Genomic DNA, 25,199 nt, shown 5'->3' with positions numbered 1-25,199 from the left:
TTGCCCAATTAGAGTTAACCCTCCGGGAATATTACCATCTTCAGTTTTAATGGTGAGCCACAACAAAAGGAAACACTTACCGTTATCCCTTAAAGCTGTAGGCAAGACTTCTCTTTTGATTGAGCCACAGGGGAAAAAAAGTGGGCGAATATTCCTGTCCTCTCCTGATGGGATGATGAGATGAGGTGAAAGGTTATACTAGTTATCAGACAAATCATATATTATATTTTCAATTAAAGCGAGCTGAAAAGAGAGTACCATACTTTCAATGATAACACGTGAGAGGACGTCTGCTGTCCCCGTGTCCTCTCCCACAGGGTCCAGACCCAGATTCCGTACTGTTGGGAAAAAAAGAAAAGCAAATCTGAAATAAAAAGACATGCACTTCAATGGTTGCTCAGGCCAAAGCAGAGCAAATAAGACTCTCATCGTCAAAACTGGCAACAAAGAGATCACACAGATGACACGCGTCAGGTTTGTGCTGCACCTGCATCACAGCCAACTGTGAGCAGCCTTGTACCATCATTTGACACTTCCCTGCCAGCACCAGGTGCCTGCCACACTCTGATACAATTAGCATAAACATAGTAAAACAGAACACAAAGAATGGACAATTGGGAAGAGGTTGTTTCAAGCAGGGACATAATTGACCTAAAGCAGCAGTCGCTTTTCCAACCACATAGATGGACTTGGTTTTCCACTTGTCCTTCACAGATCTGTTCCACTCTGAATTAAAAAAGAAAGAAACAGAGATTAAAGAGATAGTTCAACCTATCATACTGTAGGTGTACGCCTTTAATGCTATGTTTATCCCACCCTCTCTTCTGTCCTCTGCCTCTAAACACATCTTCACAGCCTCCACTGCTCGTGGGCTGGTGAATATTAGACCGCCATGTTTTTCTGGTTGAAACACCTGGAAAAAAAGGCATCATTAGCCATCTAAGACAACTAAATGTGGCATGACAGGATCTAAGTGATAAAAATATCACTTTGACACTTTTGCAACCTTATGTTGTATTTCTATAATAACTACTGGAAAGGCCCTATGAATAACAAAGGCTTTCTATATCTATAATATTTTGTAAAGTCATTATAATATCAAAAATATGTAATACTGATTCCTAAAAGGAAATGTATCTGTATGGCTTTAAGGTAAAATCTGATTTTCAACAATGTCTCAATTATTTCTACTTTTGCCCACAAAACTTTAAAAATGAATACGTTAAATGTACACTTAAATGACATTACTTTACCTTATCTGCCAAGGTGTTTAATGAGACAAACTTGAATGACAGCACTGGAATTAAAGTGGCTTTGTGACCGTGAGTTGCCAGCGCCTGTAGAATAAATGGAACAATGTCAGGTGCAGTGAAAGGCTTATATACTGATTATTTACCCTGTACTATAACATTGTGGCTAATATATAAGAAATACTTGTACCGTAATGTAAGGGTCTGGTCCGAACTCATCCTTTGGCTCTTTAAGTAGCAGGACGTGCATCTTAACGCTGGCCCAAAAACATTTAATAAACTAATAAAGTGTTGCAGCTCTTAAAAACAAGGGAGGGAGTGGGTGTGAAAGACAGCAAACTAAACAACACCCAGAAAGTGACACATGTCGTCTGAAGATAACAGCTGTGTTGCCCAGTCGTTACTCCTTAAACAACCGCGATTAAATTAGGCAACGTAAAATGATTTATACAGTTAAACTGTACATCACGTTTACTCGTGTTATTGTTTACATCGGCAACAACAATGATACTGAGGGTACACTTCCTCAGGAATACAACCTGTCCTTCAGACCGGAGGAAATAATTTTACTTCTTCCGGACTTAAAGACGGCAAGCGACAAGAAAGCGAAGAAAAATATAGGAGTAGGCTTAAAAATATCATAATATTCAATTCCTTGGTTATATTAAAACTTATCAGAAAAATAAAACGATTTGAACAGCAAACATGAACTGAGGTTTACAGTGTGTCGCCCAATGAGTACGTCAAACACAAACTTTCTCCCTTTCAAATGGTTCGTTCCATTTTTCTGAATGTCAATGGACGACATTTCGGCTCTGACACAGCAACCGTATGCTTGAGACTGTAACATTTAGAGCCAAGATGGCGGACACAGAATGTCTGTTTCTGTTAATGTTCACCGAACTTTAAACCCGAGCCACGCCCACTCAGTCGACACGCGTGTTTTCTGTATGCAGCATGGCTTCCTCGGCAAAGAGANGCTTCCTCGGCAAAGAGAGGAGCGGTGGGTTTGGGTGAAAACCCTGAAGAGAGTGACAACAGTTCGGATGAAATTTTGGAAGAAGATGACGATTCCGGAGAGGAAGGCAGTGAGGCATCAGATGAGGAAGTCAATGAGGTAAAAGCAAAGGATTTTCGTTGAGTGGCCTTGCTAGCCGGCTAGTAGCTAATCCAGCTGTTGTCGAGCATTAGTTGTTATCTTGCGTTTTACAACTATTAACTACACAAAAAGAGAAATACTAAATCATAAGAATGTACAATCATATTCACCATAGTTTATTGTTGGTGTCAGGTTTTTTGCAGAATAAAACAAGTCAAAACAAAAATAAAATTAGTCATACAAATATTTATTTTATGTTCCCCTTAAAGAATAAGACTTAAGCGATGTATATGTGAATGATAAAATAAAATATTCATATGAACAAGTAAATTTATTGCACGAATGGATTGTTTTATTTCACGCACACATTAATGAATTCTGAGTTTGCTAACACACTACTGTGTTATTGTTTTTGTGCAGGAAGTTATGGTGGACTTTGAAGCCCACACCGTTTCCGTCAACGACTTCAATGGCATAAAGAAACTACTGCAGCAAGTTTGTTACAGCACTTTGTTATAAGCCATTTAAAAAATCAGTGATCTGTAGCATCTCTGTATATTCAAAGATAATAATGTCAACTGTCATGTCTTTGGTTGCAGCTCTTCCTGAAGGCTCATGTAAACACATCAGAGATGACTGATATCATCATCCAGCAGAATCACATAGGAAGTGTCATCAAGGTGATATGCTCAGGTTTCTGCTCACATACTGTTATGTACTGTTATTTGTGAAAAGATATATACTTTCAAACATTTCAAGCCCACATGTCTTAATCTGTGCTGTTTTTCTGCTTCAGCAAGCTGAGGTGCCGGAGGACAGTGACGACGAAGATCCAGATGAAGTGTTTGGGTTCATCACAATGCTGAACCTAACAGAAAGAAAGGTGACGGCTGTTCTGTTTCTGACCTTATTGTCTTCATGCACTTTTTCGTTTATATGCTAAGCATCATTATCTCCTGCTGCCGACAGGATGTGCAGTGCGTAGAGGAGGTTAAGGAACTGATCCTAGATCAATGTGGGAAGAACTCGAACCACAGCACAACAGAACTCCTGGAGAAGGTCCTCAATGACACGAGCAAACCTGTGGGACTTCTGCTGAGTGAGCGCTTCATCAACGTGCCTCCACAGATCGCCCTCCCACTTCACAAACAGCTCCAGTGAGTTCAGTGCTACTGTGCTTTAGTGGTTCCTTAAGTACTGTTTTAACCATAACAAGCTGTTGTTAAATAATATTTAGGGGTAAAATAGTTGCTTATATCAAAATACTATTGATGATATTGCTAAACAGAATGAATGCATACAAGTAAATATTAATTTTTGTCATGCAGAGAAGAAATGGCTGAAGCTCAGAGGACCAATAAGCCCAGTGGAAAATGCCACTACTGTCTGATGATCAGCAAAACCTGCAAAGAGGCCAACAAGAATATAACAGCCAGAGGGGGTGCTCCGAAGGAGGAGTACATGTTTGTCAATGCAGAGGAGGAATTCTTCTATGAGGTGATGTCACTTTAATGTTAAAAGCATCTGAATATTTTGCTGTTTTTGAGGCAAATGAACATAGGGTTGAATTCAGTCACACAACATGTAAATTAACCCTAGATATTTGTGTTTCTCTTACTTACCATTTTCCAGAGCTGTAGCTAATCTGACACTTTACAATATTTGTTTCCACACAGCAAGCCATCTTGAAGTTTCACTACTCCGTCCAGGAGGAGGCAGACTCCTGCTTGAGTGGTCGCTGGTCTTTTGATGACGTTCCCATGAAGCCTTTCAGGACGGTGATGTTGATACCAGCAGACAGGATGCCGGTCATCATGGACAAGCTGAAAGAATACCTTACTGTGTGAACATCACAATAAACAAGACACCTGTGTCAAACACTTAAGGGGTCGTGAAAACAGTTGAAGGCTTTGAAAGGGACTCCACATGAAATATTTTGTGCTTTCTTTTTTCTTACAAATGATGAATTGTATTTTAACAACTGGAGGTATATTTAAGAAACACTGCAGGAGGGGCCCTGCTTTTTAAAACAATGATGTACTCATCCATTTCGGTCCATCATGTTCACTACAGTGATAGAATTATGAACTATGACATTTAGGAAGTCCTTTGTTTGACTCTTCTGTTAAAGCGAGAGTTGGATATCAGCAGAAACGATAAGGGATGTGTCACTTAAAACAGTCATAAAACCATGGATGTTTTCACTTTATGGTTTTTTTTCTTTGCAAACCACTTCCTGTTTGTAGTTCTTTTCAACCAATAAAACTACTCTTACTTCTACAGTAGTGGCACATATTCTACATTAGAAAAACCCCACAACAAACCACCAAACAAAAATGTCCAGAAAAATACATGTAATAAACCTGGGCCTGTTTAGTTGAACACCACACTGATATACTCACAAGGACTGAAGCAGGGCAAACAGATGAGCTCTTCAATTGCTCTGCCACCCAGTGGAAGAGTATTTAAATGTTTGGCCTGTTACTGTGACAGAGTGAAGACAAATTATCTGTAGTAAATAAACACTGATGTTCAGATCAATAAAATAAAAACGATCATTTTCTATGCTACACATGGTAATCTGTTGTGGTACACTGGTGTTCTGCAGCATGGTAGTTGGGAACCACCGCTCTGTAGTATACTGTATTACCACATCTACAGTGTATGTGATGATGTTGGATTCAATAAAACAGTCTTGGTCCCATTGCCATTTTTCTGATCTCATTCAAAGCCATGTGGAAACAGTTTGGCGACTCCTGAAGGGGGCAGCTAAAAGGAGAAGGACCAGGATGTGAATTATTTGTAGTAGGACAAAAAGGACCACATGAAAAAAAAAAAATTAAGATCTTAATCTCAAATGTGTGGCCTTAAATGGTGTATATGCCCTGCAAATCATTTTTAATTAAATGCCTTTTTTTCAATGTTGAAATATAAAACACACAGCCTTTTCTTTGTCCTTATCCAGCTTGTTTGACACTGTCCCGGTCCTATACAATCACAATGGCTGGCCTTGTCCTATTCATCTATGAACTGGGTCAGAGCTCAGACAATAGTGAAAAAACAATTTTGTCAACTCGGCTAAATCATAGCACAAACAGCAATGCAGGAAAGAACTCATGGTCACCACCCCCTGTCAAAACAACAAATGTTTACATGAATAAAAAAAAACTCTCTAAGATGAGACAGAGGTCATGTTAACCACACAAAATAAAATGCTTGGAATCATGAATCATGTGTTTTTCTAGCCTCTACTGAGAGGACACCAAACACTAAGAGAGCATGTGCACTCTCCTCAACTTTTTAAATCCTTTTAAGGGAACAAAACTGTCACTCCCTCTCTGTATTTATTTGATGTTAAAATCAGGTTTCATGAGCCTTTTTGTCTGGTCCTTTACACTGACATGCTGTGTCCTTTATTCTAGTCCATTATTATCTTTTTGTGTACGAGCACAACATAACCACTAGAGGCTACGGACTTCATGGTTCTACTTTGCTAAACGCTGTCGTGGTGTTTTTTTTATTTTAAGTTACAGCTTGGTATTCTATCAGAGTAGAACTGCAATAAAACTGCCTTTGTACAACTGCGTCTTTCATCAAGTTGACATATTCATTTTAGGCCTCTGTGGTTGAAAACACAAACAAACAAAAAAAACAACAACTCCACATTAATGACTTCTCTGCGTTTGGAAAAAGACAGTTTTTACTTGTACTGCGGCAGCGATCAAAACACCGTGATCACACACTGACAAAGCTGTTTTTTTTTTCTTTAACATGTAACGTATCAAACATTTTTCACTTAAAAAAACACTCTGCAAAAATGTGTTCACAGGTGAAACATACCAAAGCACAGAGTTCATGGATATAGGGTTCAGTCCAGTGGCTGTCTGTTAGTACAAGGACATGGAGACCTGAAAAGAGCAACTTAAAAAATAGCAATGAATAAGAGACAACATATAGAAACAGTATCAAAGGTGAACAACTGTCCGACGTTCAGGTTTTGTCACTTCTCAGTCTATGGATTTCTATAAAAGCTGTGCCTAACAGAAACGCTGCAGAAAGTGAGTGGATATATGCTGCACTGCGGTGCAGTAAATCTGTAGAAGCAAAAGACAAAGCTGTTCCATTCTCACGTCAGATTTATGTATCTAGGATGAGAAAAGAAAAACCCAAAAGGTAAAGTTGATCTGAATAGACTCAGCATCAGTGACTTACAGCTGCTTTTTGACACATACTTGCAAATATCCAACACCATCGACCTTAATTACCTTGGAAAGGCTACTCTCTCTGGGAAATAAATGTCTGACTGATCTCGGCTCATTTTAGATCCACGCTCAGTTCATACCCCAGCACCAGCATCCCTGGTGGGGGCTTCTCGGGGGCTTGTTATTACAAAGGAAATGGCAAATCAGTGACATTTCACAATCCCACTTGTCACTGCTCTATAATATAAATAAGTTAGGGCTTCACAGTGTTTGAGTTTTCTTAATCATGCTGACAGACACATGGTCGAGCCGCTGAAGGAAGAATCTCTTTTCCTTTCTTTCGTCTAGATTTTCAGTTTGGTTGGGCTACGAGACGGAATTTTTTTTTTAACCTTTCAAAAAACTTTCTCACTGTGGTTGGTTAAAAAACTGTTCTCTACACTTCACCCATCATTCATCAGTAACTCTTCACTCTTTACATATGTATATGGAACAGGTTCCCTTCATAATACACACTGAAGTATCAGTACAACTTGACAATACTGCAAAAAGATGTAAAAATGGCACTTTTTTTCATTTAAAAAATAAGATATGGGTTAGGATTAGGGGTAAGGGGATTTTAAGAGCTACTGTAAAGTAAGGGTTGGGTCATCGGTTTGACAATGTATTAAATAAAAAGGGCAAAGTGGTCTGTTGTATTTTCAAATAGGGAGCCCTTTTGTTGAACTGTAGATCTTTGTAAATGGAAAAAAAATGACACTGGTTAATGTGATGTACACAAATACACCATCCTGGTACATAGTAAACTCTGTGTTATAATGCCTCTCTAGTCTACCGTCATTATTCATACAGTGTTCACAACCAAATCATAATCCATTTGGAAAGGTAGTCCTGTCTTATAGTGGTGCCCACTCTTTGTGCTATCACAATTTTACTGTTTCCCATCCCTTACCTCACTAGAAGGTGAAAGAAAATGAGCGTGTAATGTTGATTCAAAAACATCAAATTCAAATGTCCACATTTCTACTGTGTAGTAAAAGTGTCTGGCACAGTGCACTGTGTGGCAATAAATACACATTATAAATACTTTACATGTACCTGAGCGCAGACTCGTAGCACCATTCAGAGACAGAGCACCAAAGGGACAACACTGGTCTCTCTGATTCAAAAGTCAGGGAAGTAACCATCTGGTTTTTTTTATATATATATATGTTGAGTTTTTTTTAGTGCAATTTCTTTAGTGTCTTATTCACATCAGCGTCCCTTTTGGCCAACGTCTCAGCTGCTGTATTTGACATTTGCAATTACGAAAGGCTTTGGTAGAGTGGGAGGATGTTTGGGACTGGGTCTGTGGAAAAACAAGGAAGCGTTTAAGAAATAAAGTTTAAATTGTCTTTTATGAGTGATCCAAAAACACTGGAACCCACCTGTTCGGATGTGGGCTAGGTCTCATGGGTCTTGGTGCACGAGGTTTTGGTGCAGGGCCACACACAGCAGAAGGGCCTTGGACTATGGACTGGCCCTGCACTACTGTAGGACTTCTAACCAGACGAGAGCTCCTTGGATCAGCAGGCAGGGGCTTTTGTGGAGGGCTGGGTTTCTGCAACTCCTCCAACTCCTGGCAAAAAAGAAACACATTGACCAAAAGTCTCCAGCAGGTGGCACCAACAGTCAACTAACAGCCACTCACAGGCTCAATGTTCATGTCATATTCTCAGATAGGAGAGGGGCAGTGCTGCCTGAGCAAGTTGCAATGTGGTTTCAATCTTTCCTAGTGGACTGAGGTCATGATGGAGTCCTAGTACCTAGGTCCATCTGGTCTCCATTCACTTCATCTACGTCTCCGTCTACAACCTCTGAAAACATCACAAAGAGGAACTAGTCCACAGTCAAGTCTCGGATGTCTCCGTTTATACTCATAAGTTGTATGTCACTGCATATGGTGCAGGTTTAAATACTGTCCTCCAGTGTTGCCCCCCTCAGACTGTGCACAGAAACTACAGTGAAAGTGGATAAAAGTGCAAGGACATGAATGGAGCGGTGTTTTATTGTCAGGTGATTTTTCCAAAAAATGTTTGCTGTGGGTTCAGCTGAACTCATCTATCAGTTCAGTCTGAAAACCTGTTGGCTCCATCAGGTGAAGGAATCTGACTGGAAGACACTTTCATGCCCCCCAGCAGGGAGAATCTACTCTGTGTCTCTCTGCTTGTGAAGGGGAGGTTGGGGAGGGGGTGGAAAGGCTTTGTCAAGATGTCTTCGAGCTGCCAAACAGCTGCTAAAGATACTGTTGGAGAAGTCTGCTGCCAAGAGGAATCTCTTTCACAATTTTGACATTAAATAGAAGCGGCTGGGAGCGAAAATCCACTTCTTGTCATAGGTCAGGAGTCGGAGGTCTGCCAGGAGCCGCAGCAACCTCACTGTACAGGTGAGGCAAGAGCAGCGACCCTGGAAGAACAGTATATTCTACAGCACGGGTCTCTGAATAGAGGTCTCTGGTTTGACTGTTTTACCAGGATATGAAGTACAACAGATGGGTTCTAGTCAGAGAGTCAATGATGCCATTAGTAGTTGGACTATTACTAAGTCATCAGTCATTAATTCACAACGCTCAAACAACGCACAGTGAACTTACATTAACCCTGAAAGCATGACAAACATTGGTTGTTCTTCTTGAAGGTACGGTGTACCATTAACTAACATCTAAGGGTGAATTAAGGGTGAAGTGCTTTTTATAGTGCACACTTACCTTAAAGTATGAATAATCAACACCTTTCTTTACATATGCACGGGCAACTTCAGTGAAGCCATGTGTTGTTACGTCATTTTACAATGGAGAAACGTATTTCTGTATACAGTTGTTTACAATACGACTGATATGATTCTAACACTGCAGTGGAAACCATGAAGCTTCAGAAACAAAGACATGATACGTGAGCTCTAGATGTTGTAAGTGCTGCACAGGGGTGAAGATGTTAGGGGTTAGACTGAAATCAAAGTTCAATATAAATAAAAAAGATTTGTCCTTTTTTTAAGAGTCTGTTTCTCGTATTAGTTGTGTCACAGTAAGCACTTCCAGATGTAGGGCAAAGAGCGTTTGACTACAATTGATTGCATATATGTAAACATTCTGAACAATTGAACTCAACCTTACTTATTCTGAATTGAACATCGCACTTGTGTGCTTCCTCGAGATTGAGTAATTTAGAATCTTACATTTTTTTACATTTTGTGCCTCAAAACAAGAGGATTTTTATTTTCAATCTCCCCGAATTAAAAAAAAAAACATACCTTGAGCGATTAAAATATGAAAGAGCATTAAGTGTATCCTGTCCCAGTGAAAATACTGCAGTAATTACAAAGACGTCTTACTGCATGTAGATAAAGTCCATCATTAAGTAGCCAATAATTAACAGCTCCAGAACAACATTCTGTTTTATAGCCACGTTCCCTGTCTGACACTTCCATTAATCCAGACGGAACCAAAATATCATTATCCGTTTAACACACCTCTAATTAGCCTGATAGTGACAGAGCACAGAGTGACCTCTGAGCGGCTCCACTGCACCACTTCGGTGCTGTTCTACAAATTCAAGTCGAGGCCTGATGACTTAATTGTAGTCACTGCTGTGGTTGGACATGGTCTGCAAGTCATCGCTGATCTCTTGCCCACATCATGTGGCTCTCTGTTTCGACTCATTGCTTCATTTGCAAACCGTGCAGTTGGCAATTATTCCGACATGCGTGTGATCTCTTTTTTAACTTCTCAACTTTTAATTGCGATAGGCAGCATCCACACGTCAGGGATCTTTGAAGGAGCACCTCAGCTGCAGTGATTTCCTCCCATCACCCTGCTCCTCATTATCTCCACAATCTTTATCCCTTTATCACTTTGTCTTTGTGGCTTCTTAAAAGTTGTTGCCAAATCGTAACTTCATCAGTGTGCTGCATTCAGACGTACCGCCTCACTCCGGTTTCTTTTTCATCTTCTTCATCCCTGGCTTTAAGAGGCTGCCTGCAATTTCATTATTTATGTGGTGGTTTGTATGGAAGAGGAGAAGTTTTCCTTGGACGACACAGGCTCCTGGGCTAACCTTGTTATTTTATGGGACCATGCATAACTGTCAACATGCATATACTTTTATGAGGCACGAAAGAACCATGAAAACAGTTGACATCACAACGGCCCCGTGTTAAGGTGGAGGGAACAACACCGTTTGCCTGATCTGGTGTTACTGTACGAGCTGTGGCGGGGAGCGAGAGCTCCCTGAAGATGACGAAGAAAGTGCTGCGAGTAACATCATAAAATAAAATGTTTCCAAGTAAAGAAAACAGAGGGAGCACTCACCGTGACCGTCCTACAGGAGTTATGGTTCGGAGTGGCGCGAAATGAAGCCCCCCTCGGTACTGCATGGATGTGAGGAGCAGCAGCTCTGTGAGGAGCAGCAGCTCTGTGAGGTGGAGGCACCAAAGGTCTGAGCTGTCCAGGGTTTGGGGACAGGGACATGGGGAGTGACAGGAGGACAGGATGGCTAAGGTGAACTGGGGGGCACTGGGGCAGTCTGCGCAGGCTGTGGCAGGGGTAAGGAGCTGGTGGACCCGCCGTCTCCGGCCCCTGCTGTGACGGCTGTGGAAAGATGAAAGACAAAGACAGAAGAGTCATTTAGTAGAGAACAGGTCTGCTTCTTATCAGAAACAGCCATGTTAACCTCCTACTTCCTGACGCTGTCAATGATTTGTAAATCATTCCTCCCAACCGTCTGCTCTCCATTTTGTCTACAACAAGTAACCTATTAAAGAAAACCAAGCGTCACAAGCACTCCCTGGTCTTGTTTAAAGGTGGATGTGAAAATGTCTCAGACGCACACTGTCTAATTCACATCAGACACAAGAGTTAGCCAAAAAAATGGTCTGCATTTTATTAAAGCCAATGCAGTTTAAATTCTACAACGTACTGCACGGAGACATGTGTACTCATGTGGCCGTGCAGCAGTTTTACAAACGTCCCAACAAGAGGAAAATGACCTCACCTGCACCACATTCACATCAAACGCCCTTACATCCTCTCCCTCTTTTACCGTTGACCTTAAATAAAAACCACATGCATCTAATTGAAAACACAATCTCACGCTACATGTGCAACAGCCCGCCTCAGTTCATGTTCCAGCGCCCCGCAGCACAAATGTCAATTTGGACACAGCTCCTCTCATTTCAGCACCGGCGACTCAATCGATCACAGGTCACGTCCCATTATAAAGCACGTCAAGGCAGTAATGGAGTAGTTAAGGCCCAAACTGATGCAGGCACACGTCGTTATAGCAAAAAATAAAACAAAACCCTTTCCTCTGTCTTGCAATTATCAATAACAGTGTGATGTGATATCTCAAGCGGCCTCCAACGCTGTGGCTCACGTGTCGGGGCACAGATTATGCAGTTGCTCTTAACACGCAGCCATTAATGACAAGAAATATATTCAAGTGTCATGAACACACTGTTAACCACAGACTCCATTATCGCAGCCTCCTCCACACGCCCTTATAGGAAAGGATGATTTAATTGGATTTGAATGAGCTGCCACTCGTGTGAAAACAACACGTCGATCCAGCAGAGAGTGATTTGTGCCTTCAGAACAGATGTGGCATTCCAGGAAGGATTCAGCACCGGTGCCTCCCCGTTTGCCTGAGTCACTTGAGTCTCGACTGTTCGCCATCAAGCGGCGAGTTGTGCAGTGCTGTCTGCTCCACTGACCTTGAAGATGGCAGCGCCATGTGGCGGAGGCGGGGCTGGCCCAGAGGCAGAAGTTGTGCTCACTGATGGAGACCGGCTTCGAGTGGATGGTCGGCTGACTGCTGCACTTACAGATCTGGAATACCAATAGCAGATTATAATAATGTTAATTACACACTGTATCATATTAATAATACGCCAGTTACAAAGTTAATTTATTCCAAATTATAAAATGAAAACAAATTATACACAGTAATTGCCACTAGAGTGTGACCAGTCGAAAAACGTTGCCGCTCAGCAGCGTCCGTCATGGATATTTAGCATTTTCAAACACTGCTGCATTGAAAACAAAAACAAGCCTCCTGCAGTTAAAAAGAAGAGCACAGAGTTAAACACCTGAGTTTCTCGATTGGATTCTTTTTAGTGTTGTGCAGCAAACTCAGTAGAGTTTTTCTCTTGATGTAGACGATCAGAGCAGCAGCCAGGATGGTGAGAAGAACCACCAGGATGCCCACCGTCAGGTTTGTGGTATCTGTGTGGGAACAACACCACAGAAATAAGAAGAAGAAGCAGAAGAAGAAGACAGCACGATAAAAGAAATGTGATCACCAGAGTTCTTAAACAAAGACGACTGTGAGTATTAGGAAAAAACCTGCCAAAGAAAACAACAAACGACTCAATTGTGTATAGCTCTAATGAGTCATATCACCATGTGATCACCAGATCCAAACACCAAGGGTTAAAAATATTGGTATTTCTCCTAATATTTTCCAGGATCTAGTGATTAGACGATAAAAACCAATGTGATGTGAAAGAAGTGTAAAGAGCCAATCTGCTGCATTTGGACAGATTCTAAATGGTCCAAAGTGGTCTGCAATCACAAAGTCAAACTCACTGTATATTATAGTAATTACAGCGAGAGGACATCTGTCAATAGGTCTGCAGATTTACTAGTTTCCTGTTTCCTCCAGGGGTCAGCACAGTCTCCCTCCACTTACTCTGACATTTCCTCTACTCTTTCACCTACTGTTCTCATGTCCTCCATTCTTAGATCATTAAATTTTCTCACGGGTCTCCCTCCACTGCCCCCCCTGTCTTGCAGCTAAATCTGTGACATTTTGTCCAGTGTGTCCCCCGTCTCTCCTCAGTGCCTGGTAACTGCTAATGAAAATCTCAGCAGCTTCAAATTTCCTGTGGTCACTGTTATGATGCACTTTACCAGCGGTCCCCAGTCCTTTTTTGTACCATTGACCAGGAGATGATGCAGGATCATTAAGGATAAGTACATTTTCAAAATAAAAGGTCTAGACTTAATTCTGTTGGAAAATGAAGTAAATGAATGGAAATGATTCATATTCACTCTCTCTTTAAATTAGAAGTAAAATTGTTCATTTTCTCCCCGTGGCCTGGGGTTTTTGGGGGAGCCCTGCACTACCCCTTCTAACACGCTGGTATAATTTGAGGAAAATAACATCAACTTCTTGTGTAACTACATTAAATCCGTTCTTCAAACAGGCTGGAACAGTTAGGGCTGAGAGTCAATGTGTTTGCTATCATGACAAGAAGTGGTAAATACTTTCCTAATTTCTCATTACCCCTTCCTCAGCTTCTTTTATAGTAAAGTAATTTGGCTTAATCTACCTACACCGAATTCTGAGCAACACATTTTTGAGAAAGTATGAGTTGTGGAAACGTAACAGCACAGTTTCCTTTTTCCGGCCAACAATTCTATGCTTAACCTTTTAAATAATTCATCAGTCTGATGTTTTTCAGACCTACCTGCGAACCTGATGGGACCACTGTCCACGCTCCCTCCCAACCCTGTCCTGTCACAGAATGGAGGTGCCCAGTGAGCTTCACAGTGACAGTTCTTTTTATTGTTGCAGATCTGCAAAGTATCAAAAAGAAAAAGTGACCTGTTTATCATCAGCTTTTCACTTTATGAACAGCTCTTTGTTTTTACCATGAAATCTGAAAAGATCTGAACTAAAACTGGATGCAGACTTGATTCATTTCACTTTGGTGTCAAATGGTGATTACTGTGCCCCGCTGATGATAAATGATAGTTTGTTCAAGTCATTAATTTTCATTAATTCAACTCATCAAAAATACAAATTACTACTGAAGTCTGTTGGAAGCACAAAACGAGGTGAATGTTTGCTTGAAACATTTGTTTAAACAGCCCCAAAAAACCCCAAAAAAAGCCATTATTGATTGCTTTTCTTTCAGGGTTGTTTTAGTCACAGACACTAGAGTCAACAAACAGCCATGAATGAGGCTACAGCAGTGACCTGAGAGGGTTTCCCAGCAGAGTAATACAGAGCAGGTGAGGGCCTTCGTCCAAAGGAAACATCTTGAGCTAATCTGTGAAAGCGGGGTGCCGGGACTCCTGGAGGAGCAACATCATTTTATTTCTTCAACTTAAACCGTCCTTGGAGCTTTATGGATATTTCTTAATTGGATCTCGGCAAACAAATATGCTCGTATAATAACTGGAGATGTATCATTTAAGAGGCAGTAAAAAAACGTGTTTCCTCTGTGGTTTTGATGAGGGAAAAACTCCACCAGTCACAGTCAGGGCCTGTGGGCTTGACCAGCAAACCTCAGGCTAATACCACAAAGCTGCACATTTCATCTCAAACCGGACCACCCATTGACGCATTTCAGAAAATCCAATAACCGAGCTTCCCTCACTCAAAGTCAAGCCGTGTGTCACTGCTCCCTGCGTTTAGCCAAACAAAGCCGAGCCCTCATATTTCAACAGTTTTTAGGACAAGGACGACTGACTGAGAGTATGATGAATGGCGTTGAGGGCTGAACATAAATAAAGCCATTATAACTAATTGATTGAACCTTTCAGCATCCAAACTGATGGATTGCGCGTCAGTGTAATGTCTCCTTAGCCTGGCTGTACCAGGAATTTCTGACACATCACAGCCCAAAAACTACTCTGTATGAAGAATGATGACACCTTCTGAAGGCTATTTTGAGAATTTTTTTTTTGAGAAAAATCTATTTTCATTAAAAAAATTGTGAAAAGGCTGCCAAGCTCACCCCTCGTCCGCTGCACTTAGCTGAGCAATCGTGGACACCAAAAACACTGACGTTCTGACACTGACGATTCAGACACATCTGAAACACAATAGGACCGAAAAAAGAACAAATTGTTACTGGCTATAGAAAAATAAACATTTTTGGGATTATTTTTGAGATATTAAATTTCACAAGGTGAATACCAACACAGCCTCTTTTTTTATTACCTACTGAAAATCCTCTACACATTTAGAGTATAAGCATGGCACAGGATTATACTGAGTGTAGCCTAGAATTCCTTTTTCACTTATTTATTTTTAAGCTGCTTTAGTCATTATACATGTCCTCACAAACATCACAATATATTCAGGCTGCATGAAGACAAACTTGGCAGCAGCGTGTGCAGAAAAATGCCAAGAGAACTTAAAGATGAGGTGAAAAGCTTCTTCCATTCCGTTAGAGGAGACCCACAGAGAAGTAAATTAGACTAAATTGAGTCAAAGTATCACTGAAATGACCAATGGCTGAATTGATGGGCACTGATGGTGCCAAATATACTGACTAATGGAGGGTTTGGAGGGCCGTGTGAATCGGCTAAACGGCTAAAGGACACACTGCAGAGAGTTTCTGGAAATGTCTTATGTTGTTTAAAACACTGAACATAATGTGTTTCTATTTTATTTTTAAGCATTAACACAATATTTGAATTTCATTTTTGTGAATGGCACAACGATGCTTTTTATAAAACACCTGGGTTTCACAACAGAAATTTTACAGTCTCAGGCCTCAGATCTCACCATGCCATCTCCGCACTTGGTGCCCGTCAGCACCAGGCCAGGGTCGGGCATGTCGTCCCCCAGGTAGACGTGTGTACCTCTGCACAGTATCCTCCCCCCGTCCCGCAGGGGTATATTAGTCTCGATGGAAACTGCGTTTGTGCCAATCACAGGGCGGTTCGCTCCTCCCTGACACTGGATTTTGCCACATTTAGCATCTCTGCAAATAGAACAAACAACAGGGCTAACGATAACAATGTGATGATTGAATCACATGTCACAGATTTTGCCTTCAGTGCACATGGTGTGAGATTATTTTTCAGCTCAAACTTTGTGTCCCATTAGAGATGCGTCACGAGGAGGCAGCTGACTTGTGCTGTTTTTAGACCCCAACCTGAGATGTTGTCATGTAGCCGTGCACTAATGAAAACATTTGCATTATTTAACAGGCAGGTTGCCTATAAATAATTGAATCTGGACAATAATAGTGTGAATAGTGCATTTTAGGAAAGAAACATTTTTTTGGGGGAGGAATTAAAAGCAGTCCAAATGTCATAAAGGTAAAGTAAGTTCATCATTTCAAAAGGTTGGAGCCAATTTGGCATGTGTGCTTTTTAATTACTTAACAAGTGATCGCTGAATCAGCTGACTGTTGCAGGACCGAGGTCGGTCACATATATTATGAGTGGGTTGCAATGAAAATGTCCTCTTATTCAAATTGGTCTGGCTGTGCTAAAAAAAAACAAAGTCTGCACACAGAGTAATCAAGACAAACATGGTTTTCTCACTCCTCCAACGTAAGAAGAAGATCTTACCGTGCTTCACATTTAGCAAAGGATCCTTTGGCATCCTTTCCGCAGTTGCCATAAGGGTCACCTGCTGAGTTGACCTTCTCAAAGCAGATTCCAGGTGCCGGCTTTGCTCCTGCGACAAACAATGAATCCATTAACGAACCATTTTGAGGACACCGCGAGGTAGAACGTGGACATTTATATACCTTGTCCCCACAGTGTGATACACTGCTGCTCGTGGGTCTGACAGATGCCATTATAGCAGTAGCCGTCAACACTGTGGCACGCGTGGCCGTCGTGAAGGTAGACGTTGGCGGGACAGTGAGGGCTGGTGCCGTTGCAGAACTCCGGCAGATCACATGAGTTACTGGCGTCACGGCAGGGGGTTCCTGCTGGCTTCAGCTGCAGCCAGAAACAGTAAATGTGAAACAAAAACAGAAAACTCAGACACAAGGATACTACAGTGATGTAGGCAGTCCAGGTACTGCTTGGGAATCCTGAGGTGATTCAGGCTCCCTGAAGAACATGCCGATATTTTGAGAACCCACTGAAATCCTATGACAGGAAATTAACAGTAGACTGCAAAACTGAAAAATAAAAACCAAATAAATGTAATAAATATGTGAGCAGCTGCGAAATGCATTAGAGATTTATCCTCTATTTTTGTTCTGCTGGTGATTTAAGACTTTAATTTAATCAGAGAAAACGCCTTTATGCCAAGATGCTTTTGAACAACCTGTCACACCAGGCGAGGCGGTGATTTCTGACCTGACAGTCCTGGCAGCACTGTCCGTGTGCGCAGACAGCATCCCCCTTGAGAGTGCAGGTCGTAGCATTGCAGCAGGGATTCATACATTCCTAAGATTGGGGGTGGGGGGTGGTGGAAAATGAAATTAAAAGTGAATGTATGTCAAGAAAAATTTAGCCCAACACAAAAATTGATTGTATTTCATCTCTGAGAAAGTGCTCAGACTTTGTTATCAGAAGGAATGCAAGCCCAGCGGGACTGCACTCAGGAGCACGTTAGAGGAGAAAAAAAAAATCTGGCACAAGAGTGGAAACAGCACCTTCTGCTTTTCGGGAAATAAAAAAAAAAGGTTTCCATCTGACAGGACTTACAAACTCATTCAGACCCCTGTAGCTGTGAGTTGGATGGTGAGAAGGGAAAAAGACAAGAGAGAACACAAACAAGATATGTTGTAACAGAGTGAAGTTGGCTAACACAAAAAATAAAGACAAATGGAAAAAACATGTTTTAATGATTTGACATGCTAACATGTTTAATGTCTAATTAATGTTCACTCTCAATCACGTTTGTTTGTTTTAAAATATTCTCTGCATGTTCTCTGTGTGTAAGTGAAGGCTTCCTTCATTGAGTACTAGTTCCACACAGGCTGGAGATTAAAATAATGCGGGTTATAAAAAGAAGAGTTTGACCTGTCCAGGCTGCAGAATGCCTTTTATCTGATCTCCACTAGGAAAGGATGAATGATTTTAATATACTTAAATGTGATTTTCCTCATCATAAAGCAGTGGTCTGCCAAAATCCAACATTAGCCTCATCTATCCACAGCTTTAATCATACTGCTTTATGCTGGGAAAGCTGGTTCAAAGCCAAACTTAAAATTTAGAAATGTATTTTCTTGTGTTAAGAGCACTCACCCTTACATTTCACACTCACATTTACAACCACAGTCAATTTAAGTCGAGGAGCACGCCAAGCAAACAAACAAATCAGAATATGTAATATTTCATTTTCTGTTTCCATGACATCTTCCTCAGATTTCTGCTATAAAATGTGTTCATTATTTCTCTTCTTACCATAAAGTCAGCTCTGTCTGATGTAAACCTTCATTCCGAGCCACTCCCTGCAGCACTACCCAGCTTTAAACATCCTGAGACAAGTGCAAGTAAGCTCTCCACCAACACTGATGTATGAGTGATACGTGTATGATGTCACAGAGGGCAGACCGCTCTGAACGCTCAGATGCATTTCCCGCCTTGCCATTAGTCTGTGATCTCACTGAACATGGAGAAGTAGATGGACGGAGCTGGCAGGATGTACAGATGACATGATGGACCTTCCAGATTTCCGTTAGCCCAAAAAACCATTAAGGTTTCCCATGGTCCATATGTGCCAAAAGAGTTGGAGGAGTCTGACTGAAGGGAAGCAGCCTGAGGCCGCATGGAGTAGGACGTAGCTTTCTACTGTAGGTGGGGCGAGGTGTTGTCAGAGCTAACGTGGTCTGAGTGACTTGGGTTTGCTTGTTAATGAGAAGAGTTTTACATCTTCTGGCCCTGATCTGAGGGACTTCATTGGACGTTGTTTTAAAGGACATTTAGCCTTTCACCACAAATACACTAGGGCCTCTTCTGGCCGGTGAACGCCTCACATCAGGCCCATGACTAGATGTAAATAACAATCTCATGCTCATTCATATGTTTTGTAAGATTATTTTTGTCAATTATTAAAATGCTTTAGTTGGTTATTTAAGAATTTTTTAAAAAACATTTGAACTATCGATTTACACTATGGCATTGTTCAGTATTTATATAAGGCAAAAACGGATTTTTCTAAATTGTTTTTTAATTAAATGTTTCTTCGACATTGAACACCTATCCCTTGAGTATGAGACCCTAAGGCACTAAGGGCATAAAGGGGTCAAGTAATGGTATCAAACAAAACGTTTCTAATGTCTTAGTCCTAACAGACGCCCCCTGCAGGTGTTATCACTTTAGGCAGTTTATCCACTGACAGTCGGTCGAAATGGCTGCTGCTAAATAACACTTCCTGCACACATGGCAATGTGCAGTCATTTAAATAATTCATCAGTCGACACTGCGATGCTGTCAGAGATGTTTCCACTGAATGAGTTGTGCTGTGATGAGACAACACTCCTCCCAAACAACTCCTTTGTTTGGTGAAACAACAAATTCACAATCTTTTCTGTAAGGTCATTTACAAGACAGCGCCGAGAAAAAAAAAAAAATCCCATAATTTAATGGAGAGAAGTTTTAATTATGAGCCATAACTTGGTAACCATCCAATGTAGACTCATGAAAAGAAAATTATACTATATGATGCTGTAAAGCCGTAAGGCATGAAATTAACACAGTTTTACAGAGACAGCTTTAATGTGTGACTGCATGAAGCCGGGGTCTGCACAGAGAATTTAGAAAACTTGACATTAAAACATCTTTATTTAGGAAACGGACGTGTTCAGCTCTGTTATCTGCCTGTGCAATCGAGGTCTAATGTTCCTTTACAAAATTATAGATTTGCAAACCCTGTTTTTATTTTCTTTTTAGATCTGATCCTGAAGACATTTCTAAAACTCAAAAAAGCAAAATTCGAAAAGATGTGATGCTTTACTGTTGAAATGATTTTTCACACAGTTTTACAGCTGTGCCTTTTATTACATATTGCAATATTATTCCTCCCAATCAAAGGTTTTATAGTTGTGATTATTCTTGTGGCTGGTCTGGTTGGTTCCAGACTGGGAAAGGTTTTTTATGAGATTTTCTGAAACTTCAGTGTGAAATATATTTTCTGAGAACATTACTTAGAGGAATCACACTCATTCTGAGAGCAGGCGGCCGCTGCTGTGTTTGTCTTTTACTTTGGGAAAAAGTTACTTTGTGTCAGAAAACCTACACATTACTGCTCCTTCTTAAATGTGGGGTACATAATTAAAAATGATTAATGGGAGGTACTCATCGAGGAGATTTTCTTTCTGGCAGCTGTGACACACAGTAAAACCAGTGTGCGGGGAAAATTACAGTCTGTCTGGAGATAAAAACAAAGAATGTTTACCGTGAGCTATACGACTCTCACCTCCAGTTCACCACAGTCACACTCTTCTCCCTCCTCCACGTAGCCGTTGCCGCATTTCTGCCCACCGTACAGCACTTTGACCTCGGGCATGTTGAAGAGACACATCCCCACGCCTTTCTCAAAACTGGCCGTCAGGTCTTTTTTGCTGCAGCTGCTGAACACCGTTGGGAAAGGATACCTGGGGGGAGAAGAGGGGGGGGGGTCAGACAGGCAGTCAGTGACACGAGGGACCCCTCTTCACTGTGATGTAATCAGTGCTAATTGCAGCTCATCACAAAATCAATTAAGCACTCCAGCTCAGGGCAGTTTCCAAATGTCCATCAGACCACAGTGGCTTCCACCTCCGTGGGGACCTGATAAGACACGTTTTACGAGACAAAGACAAAAAAAAAAAAAAAAAAGAAAGAAACTCGTACCAAAAAGTGCTTCCTTTGCAAGACTTGCAACACCCATATATTTGGCAGAAAGGGGAGATTGTGTGTTTCCAATATTGTTTTTGGAACAGAGGGAGAGGGTGGTCTGCACACTGAGGAGAGCACAGCCCAGGCTTGTGTTTGCCAAGAGCTTTGTTACAGACCTGGTGTGGCTTTATTGAGCTTTTCTGTGATAATATAGTGCCTGCGATGACAACGTGTGCACGGCTCTGTGCAGATTGTATCTGGCTCCCAGTGTGTCTCTTCACAGAGAGCACCATATGAGGTTTTAAATACCTCCACCCACATCAACAACATTCAGCACAACAAGGCCAGAGTGGGTGAATGACTGTGTAATATTCACATTCGGATCTTTGTTTATCCATGTGTATGTACATGTGAGCGTGTGGGAGAACCTCGCCGCACTCGCACAAACATTTCCTTTTCACCAAGCTCTTTGAAAAGCACTTGACTTTTTGAAATTTACCTTGCGCACTGTGCCGTCGGTTGTACCTTTACACCTTTGCTGCCTCCGCCTCCCACTCGGCTGTTTGGGCCTGTGGGCTGAAAAGGTTCTTTCTCTGCTCTTGGTATAGGACAGTCAGACTTTCTCCTCTTGTCACATCAGTGAGAGCACTACATCTGCTGCACTCGGAATAATAAATAAATGGAGAGTGCAGCCTGCAACAGCAGCCGCAAACCCACCCACAACAGACGCTTGTCATGAGAACGCAAGAGCAGTTAAGCAAACTGTCAACACCGTAAATCAAACACATACAATATATTCACAGGATATATTATTTCCAAAATGATAGCAGTGGAAATCTCCACTTTGTGCCTCCTCACAGTGAACATTCAACAGTCAAGATGCATGTACACAGGCGCAACCTCACACACAGAGGGACGAACAAAGAATAATCAGAGCTAGAAAATTAGAGCTTCAAGTGCTGCAGGGGATATATATACACACACACATAATCAAACACACACACACAACGCTCTGTATTTGATAATTTAATATGAGTTTATATAAAAAACAGCCAAAAGCCCATTTCCATTGTGTGTTGTGGACACAGCTGTCCACTGACTCCATGAACCATTAGTCTAATTGACTTTTCTATTTTATTGTGAGACAGAAAACTGCTAACATTGAGCTGTGGTAATCCTAACTGTGACAGTTTGGTGCTTTGGAGATATTAGTCATAGGAGTAACCTTGAAACTGCACCAAATAGTCCTTGAAAAAAATGAAGTGTGGAAAGCAATGTTCATGATGAATACAACCCAGTCAGATGCTAAAACAATAGAGAGTACAACACGGGTTTCAACACTTCTATTCTTGATGTTTCACCAGAGTCAAAGCCACAACTTTCCCCTACTACGGAGCAGAAATAGACAGTGTTTTTCTTCAAACCTAAAAATTCCCTCTTAACCTGTCAGGGAATGAATATGAGTGTGACATGAACTCATTCATGGCTCGCCCTTGATTCAGCCATGTGCGGAGGTGGCTAACATCCACTCCTGCTGTCGACCTTCAGCCCCACAAACGCACCCCGCTGTTCTCCAACGTCAATGCCAACTAGAGGTTGCGTCAGGTAAAAAGGAGGGCAGCTTAAAACAGATCTGCAGCTGTCTGAGATTAAGGCAACATTTTTCACAGGATTTGTGAAAAGTCACAAGGAAAGAGGAACAAGAAAAGCTGGAATAAAGGCTGTAATTGCATCCTCCTGCTCCTCCTCCTCCTGCCTCAGCACCTCGGGGGAATTCTGCTATGATGAACAGCTGTCAAGGTTGCAGCTCCAACAGTCAGGCCACTTCCTCGGCCACTGCTGTTGTTGATTTCCTCTTTGCCCTCAAAGCCAGAGCCAAAATTGCTTTCTCAAGTTGCACCGGCTCTTCATTCACATTCATTCAATTTCCATGAACTCAGGTTCTGCTCCTTTGATACGAGCTCATGCAGTGCATCACAAAAACGCACATCCTTCTTTCTCCGGTATCTCCATGAAACACGAGCAGCTTGGGCGACCCAGCTGTTCTTTATGACAGGCCCCCGCCGTAGTCTGAGGGTGAGAGCAGGAATAATGACTGTGGAAAAGGCAGAGGCTCTGATGAGTTACAGTCCATGGCATTTTGCAGATGAAGTCCCCTGGGATGGTACAACAGTGCCAGGGTCTGTCATGGCGTGCACATCTGGGGCTCAAGGCAAACAAAACACTTTAGACAAGCACTCATCTCAAGGGAGTCTGAGCCCACGGGCTGTGGAGAACTGACCCACAGCACCACCGTGACCTTTGGGGGTTCCTCTCATCCCGTGCAGCATTTACAAAGGAGGCACAATACCAACTTGCTTACTAACTGCTGTGTTTCTCTTCTCTTGCACCTCTGCATTTTTATCCACCTGGTTTTGCTCCAGTTCCATTAGGGGATCAATTCCTCTTTGCACGGCCTTCTTTTGTTTGTCTTTCACCCTCAGTCAAACCGTCTGACAGTTGGTGCCTAAGCCTCAGACGCTCTGCAGTTGGTGGCTGATAAAGTGCACCAAACAATCACTGCCACTAAGCTGCGGCAGGAGCCAAACAAGGCTGGAACAGATCAGTGGGAGGTCTGGTGATAAGGATCATTAAGGTCTGTGTGATCTCCCTCATATGGTGATAAAACTACAGACAGCTCAGAAGGCCACATATGATGAGATGAGCAGTGACAGGTAACCCACTTTTTAGACTTCTTGGAACCTCGTTTCCTTCTAACCGTCAATTTGATGAAATTCCACAATATTTTTTGTGCCTTTAACCCCATCAAACCCATTCTTTCACATCTTTGTGTTCAATATCGTAGAGCTGTAGAGCCAGAAACCCACATGAAACGCTGAACAACATTTTAGTAAAAACACCGTCTTTCCTAGTCCTAGAGAGCTCTTAAATATTCACTACTAAAATGGTAAAAGTTGTAATAACTTCTAACCTGCTTTTGAATCCAGTGGTGGGTGTGAACAGATTTAGGGACATCAACCTATAGGTACAACATGCCGAAAAAAAAAAAACCTCCCTGAACTCTCCAAGTCATTTTCGAAAACAGCAACAACCTGCAACAAATATTCCTTTACGTGGTTTTCAGACAGCAGTCTGCTGTTTGACAGCTGCTCTCGCTCTTCCCGGTGAGGATTTTTGCCTTCAATACCTGCGACCCATTGCGCTTCAGAAATGTCGGGCTTTTAAAGCACTTTGCCAAAATGTCACATCTTAACATTTCAGTCCTCGCAGCATGTATCGGTATAACGAGTACAAACCCACCTCCTCAGTCCAATTTGAAAATAACACTGTGGCAATTTGACTTTTGAAAAAATTCTGTCTAATCTTTAAAATGAATCCATTATAAATGATAAAGTCTGTTATGAGTTTATTGTTGATGAGTTCCTTTTATGAATTTACAGGGCAACCTTCGCCAAATCTGCACAAATATTCATCAACAGGATATATATTAATTACAATCACTGTCAAGAATAAACTGCAAAACTGAAAGGCAGCCATAATCACTGTTGCTTTTTCATATTTCTGAGACTTAGGTGTTTAAAACATATCTTTTGACTCCAATAACCAGATGTGATCTTTCTTTATCCAAACATTAGTATTTAAACACACTAAATAAATAAATGTGCGCAGAGCACTTGTATGCTCTACCTGCACATGCGTGTCAAATTCAAGGACAATTGTGGTTAAAAGATGTTTTTTTTCCATTAAAAAGCATCCAAAGCTACATATAATGAACCCTTTGAATCTTAACAAAAAATGCAGAAGCGTGCAAACTTTGTAATTTGTAAAAAGGGTTCTGTCCTGTTTTCAAACAGCTGAATTAAAGCTGACAGTTGTCAGATACCTTTAGGTTAAATTGAATTTCACAGCTCATGTGCTGCACGTACAGACTAAGCACTGGGCAGTGATGTTAGGTGATATGATCTGTTATGGCCTTTTGGTGCCTGCCAGTCTATCCTATGTTGGAGATACAAAAAAGCATTCGCATTCGCTCAGTGATTTCCCCATGGACTCAATTAAACGAGGCACATTAGACAGTTCCTGGGCTT

General features: G+C 41.5%; 3 protein-coding genes across 4 annotated transcripts in view; 1 reads left to right on the top strand and 2 right to left on the bottom strand.

Annotated features, from left to right (window-relative positions):
• uros (uroporphyrinogen III synthase) overlaps positions 1 to 1,976 on the bottom strand; it is a 35,085-nt gene extending 33,109 nt beyond the window's left edge. For both annotated transcript variants that reach the window (XR_003050329.1, XM_008314096.3), the window contains exons 1-6: positions 1,441 to 1,976; positions 1,254 to 1,337; positions 817 to 913; positions 652 to 726; positions 264 to 338; positions 81 to 164 (exon numbers count right to left, since the gene is read on the bottom strand). Coding sequence is in view for 1 of the 2 variants with exons in the window: in XM_008314096.3 (XP_008312318.1) it covers positions 81 to 164; positions 264 to 338; positions 652 to 726; positions 817 to 913; positions 1,254 to 1,337; positions 1,441 to 1,500 (475 nt within the window). In the remaining variant the exon portion in view is untranslated. The remainder of the gene's footprint in view (positions 1 to 80; positions 165 to 263; positions 339 to 651; positions 727 to 816; positions 914 to 1,253; positions 1,338 to 1,440) is intronic.
• A 214-nt stretch (positions 1,977 to 2,190) lies between these two features.
• Positions 2,191 to 4,916, top strand: bccip (BRCA2 and CDKN1A interacting protein). Its single transcript, XM_017033921.2, has 7 exons — positions 2,191 to 2,367; positions 2,770 to 2,844; positions 2,949 to 3,029; positions 3,146 to 3,232; positions 3,319 to 3,506; positions 3,678 to 3,846; positions 4,026 to 4,916. Exons 2-7 carry the CDS (start codon positions 2,776 to 2,778, stop codon positions 4,194 to 4,196), a joined length of 765 nt encoding a protein of 254 aa, XP_016889410.1. The 5' UTR covers positions 2,191 to 2,367; positions 2,770 to 2,775; the 3' UTR covers positions 4,197 to 4,916.
• Positions 4,860 to 25,199, bottom strand: part of LOC103381641 (disintegrin and metalloproteinase domain-containing protein 12) — a 72,484-nt gene continuing 52,144 nt past the window's right edge. The window contains exons 12-23 of the mRNA XM_008314104.3: positions 20,711 to 20,888; positions 17,644 to 17,733; positions 17,082 to 17,277; positions 16,900 to 17,008; positions 16,106 to 16,304; positions 15,330 to 15,407; positions 14,055 to 14,163; positions 12,672 to 12,807; positions 12,297 to 12,411; positions 10,897 to 11,175; positions 7,979 to 8,160; positions 4,860 to 7,899 (exon numbers count right to left, since the gene is read on the bottom strand). Of these exons, the coding sequence (XP_008312326.1) occupies positions 7,830 to 7,899; positions 7,979 to 8,160; positions 10,897 to 11,175; positions 12,297 to 12,411; positions 12,672 to 12,807; positions 14,055 to 14,163; positions 15,330 to 15,407; positions 16,106 to 16,304; positions 16,900 to 17,008; positions 17,082 to 17,277; positions 17,644 to 17,733; positions 20,711 to 20,888 (1,741 nt within the window). The 3' untranslated portion in view covers positions 4,860 to 7,829. The remainder of the gene's footprint in view (positions 7,900 to 7,978; positions 8,161 to 10,896; positions 11,176 to 12,296; positions 12,412 to 12,671; positions 12,808 to 14,054; positions 14,164 to 15,329; positions 15,408 to 16,105; positions 16,305 to 16,899; positions 17,009 to 17,081; positions 17,278 to 17,643; positions 17,734 to 20,710; positions 20,889 to 25,199) is intronic.

This window comes from Cynoglossus semilaevis, chromosome 8 (genome assembly GCF_000523025.1).
Source record: "Cynoglossus semilaevis isolate Cse_v1.0 chromosome 8, Cse_v1.0, whole genome shotgun sequence".
Lineage (NCBI taxonomy): Eukaryota > Metazoa > Chordata > Actinopteri > Pleuronectiformes > Cynoglossidae > Cynoglossus > Cynoglossus semilaevis.
Note: the sequence above shows the minus strand (reverse complement) of the source record. Positions and strands in the feature narration are given on the sequence as shown.

Coding starts and splice junctions, on each gene's coding strand:
- bccip (XM_017033921.2), top strand. CDS start 2,776: ATGGTGGACTTTGAAGCCCACACCGTTTCCGTCAACGACTTCAATGGC. Junction 3,030..3,145: donor ACATAGGAAGTGTCATCAAG/GTGATATGCTCA, acceptor TTTCTGCTTCAG/CAAGCTGAGGTGCCGGAGGA. Junction 3,507..3,677: donor CCACTTCACAAACAGCTCCA/GTGAGTTCAGTG, acceptor TTTGTCATGCAG/AGAAGAAATGGCTGAAGCTC.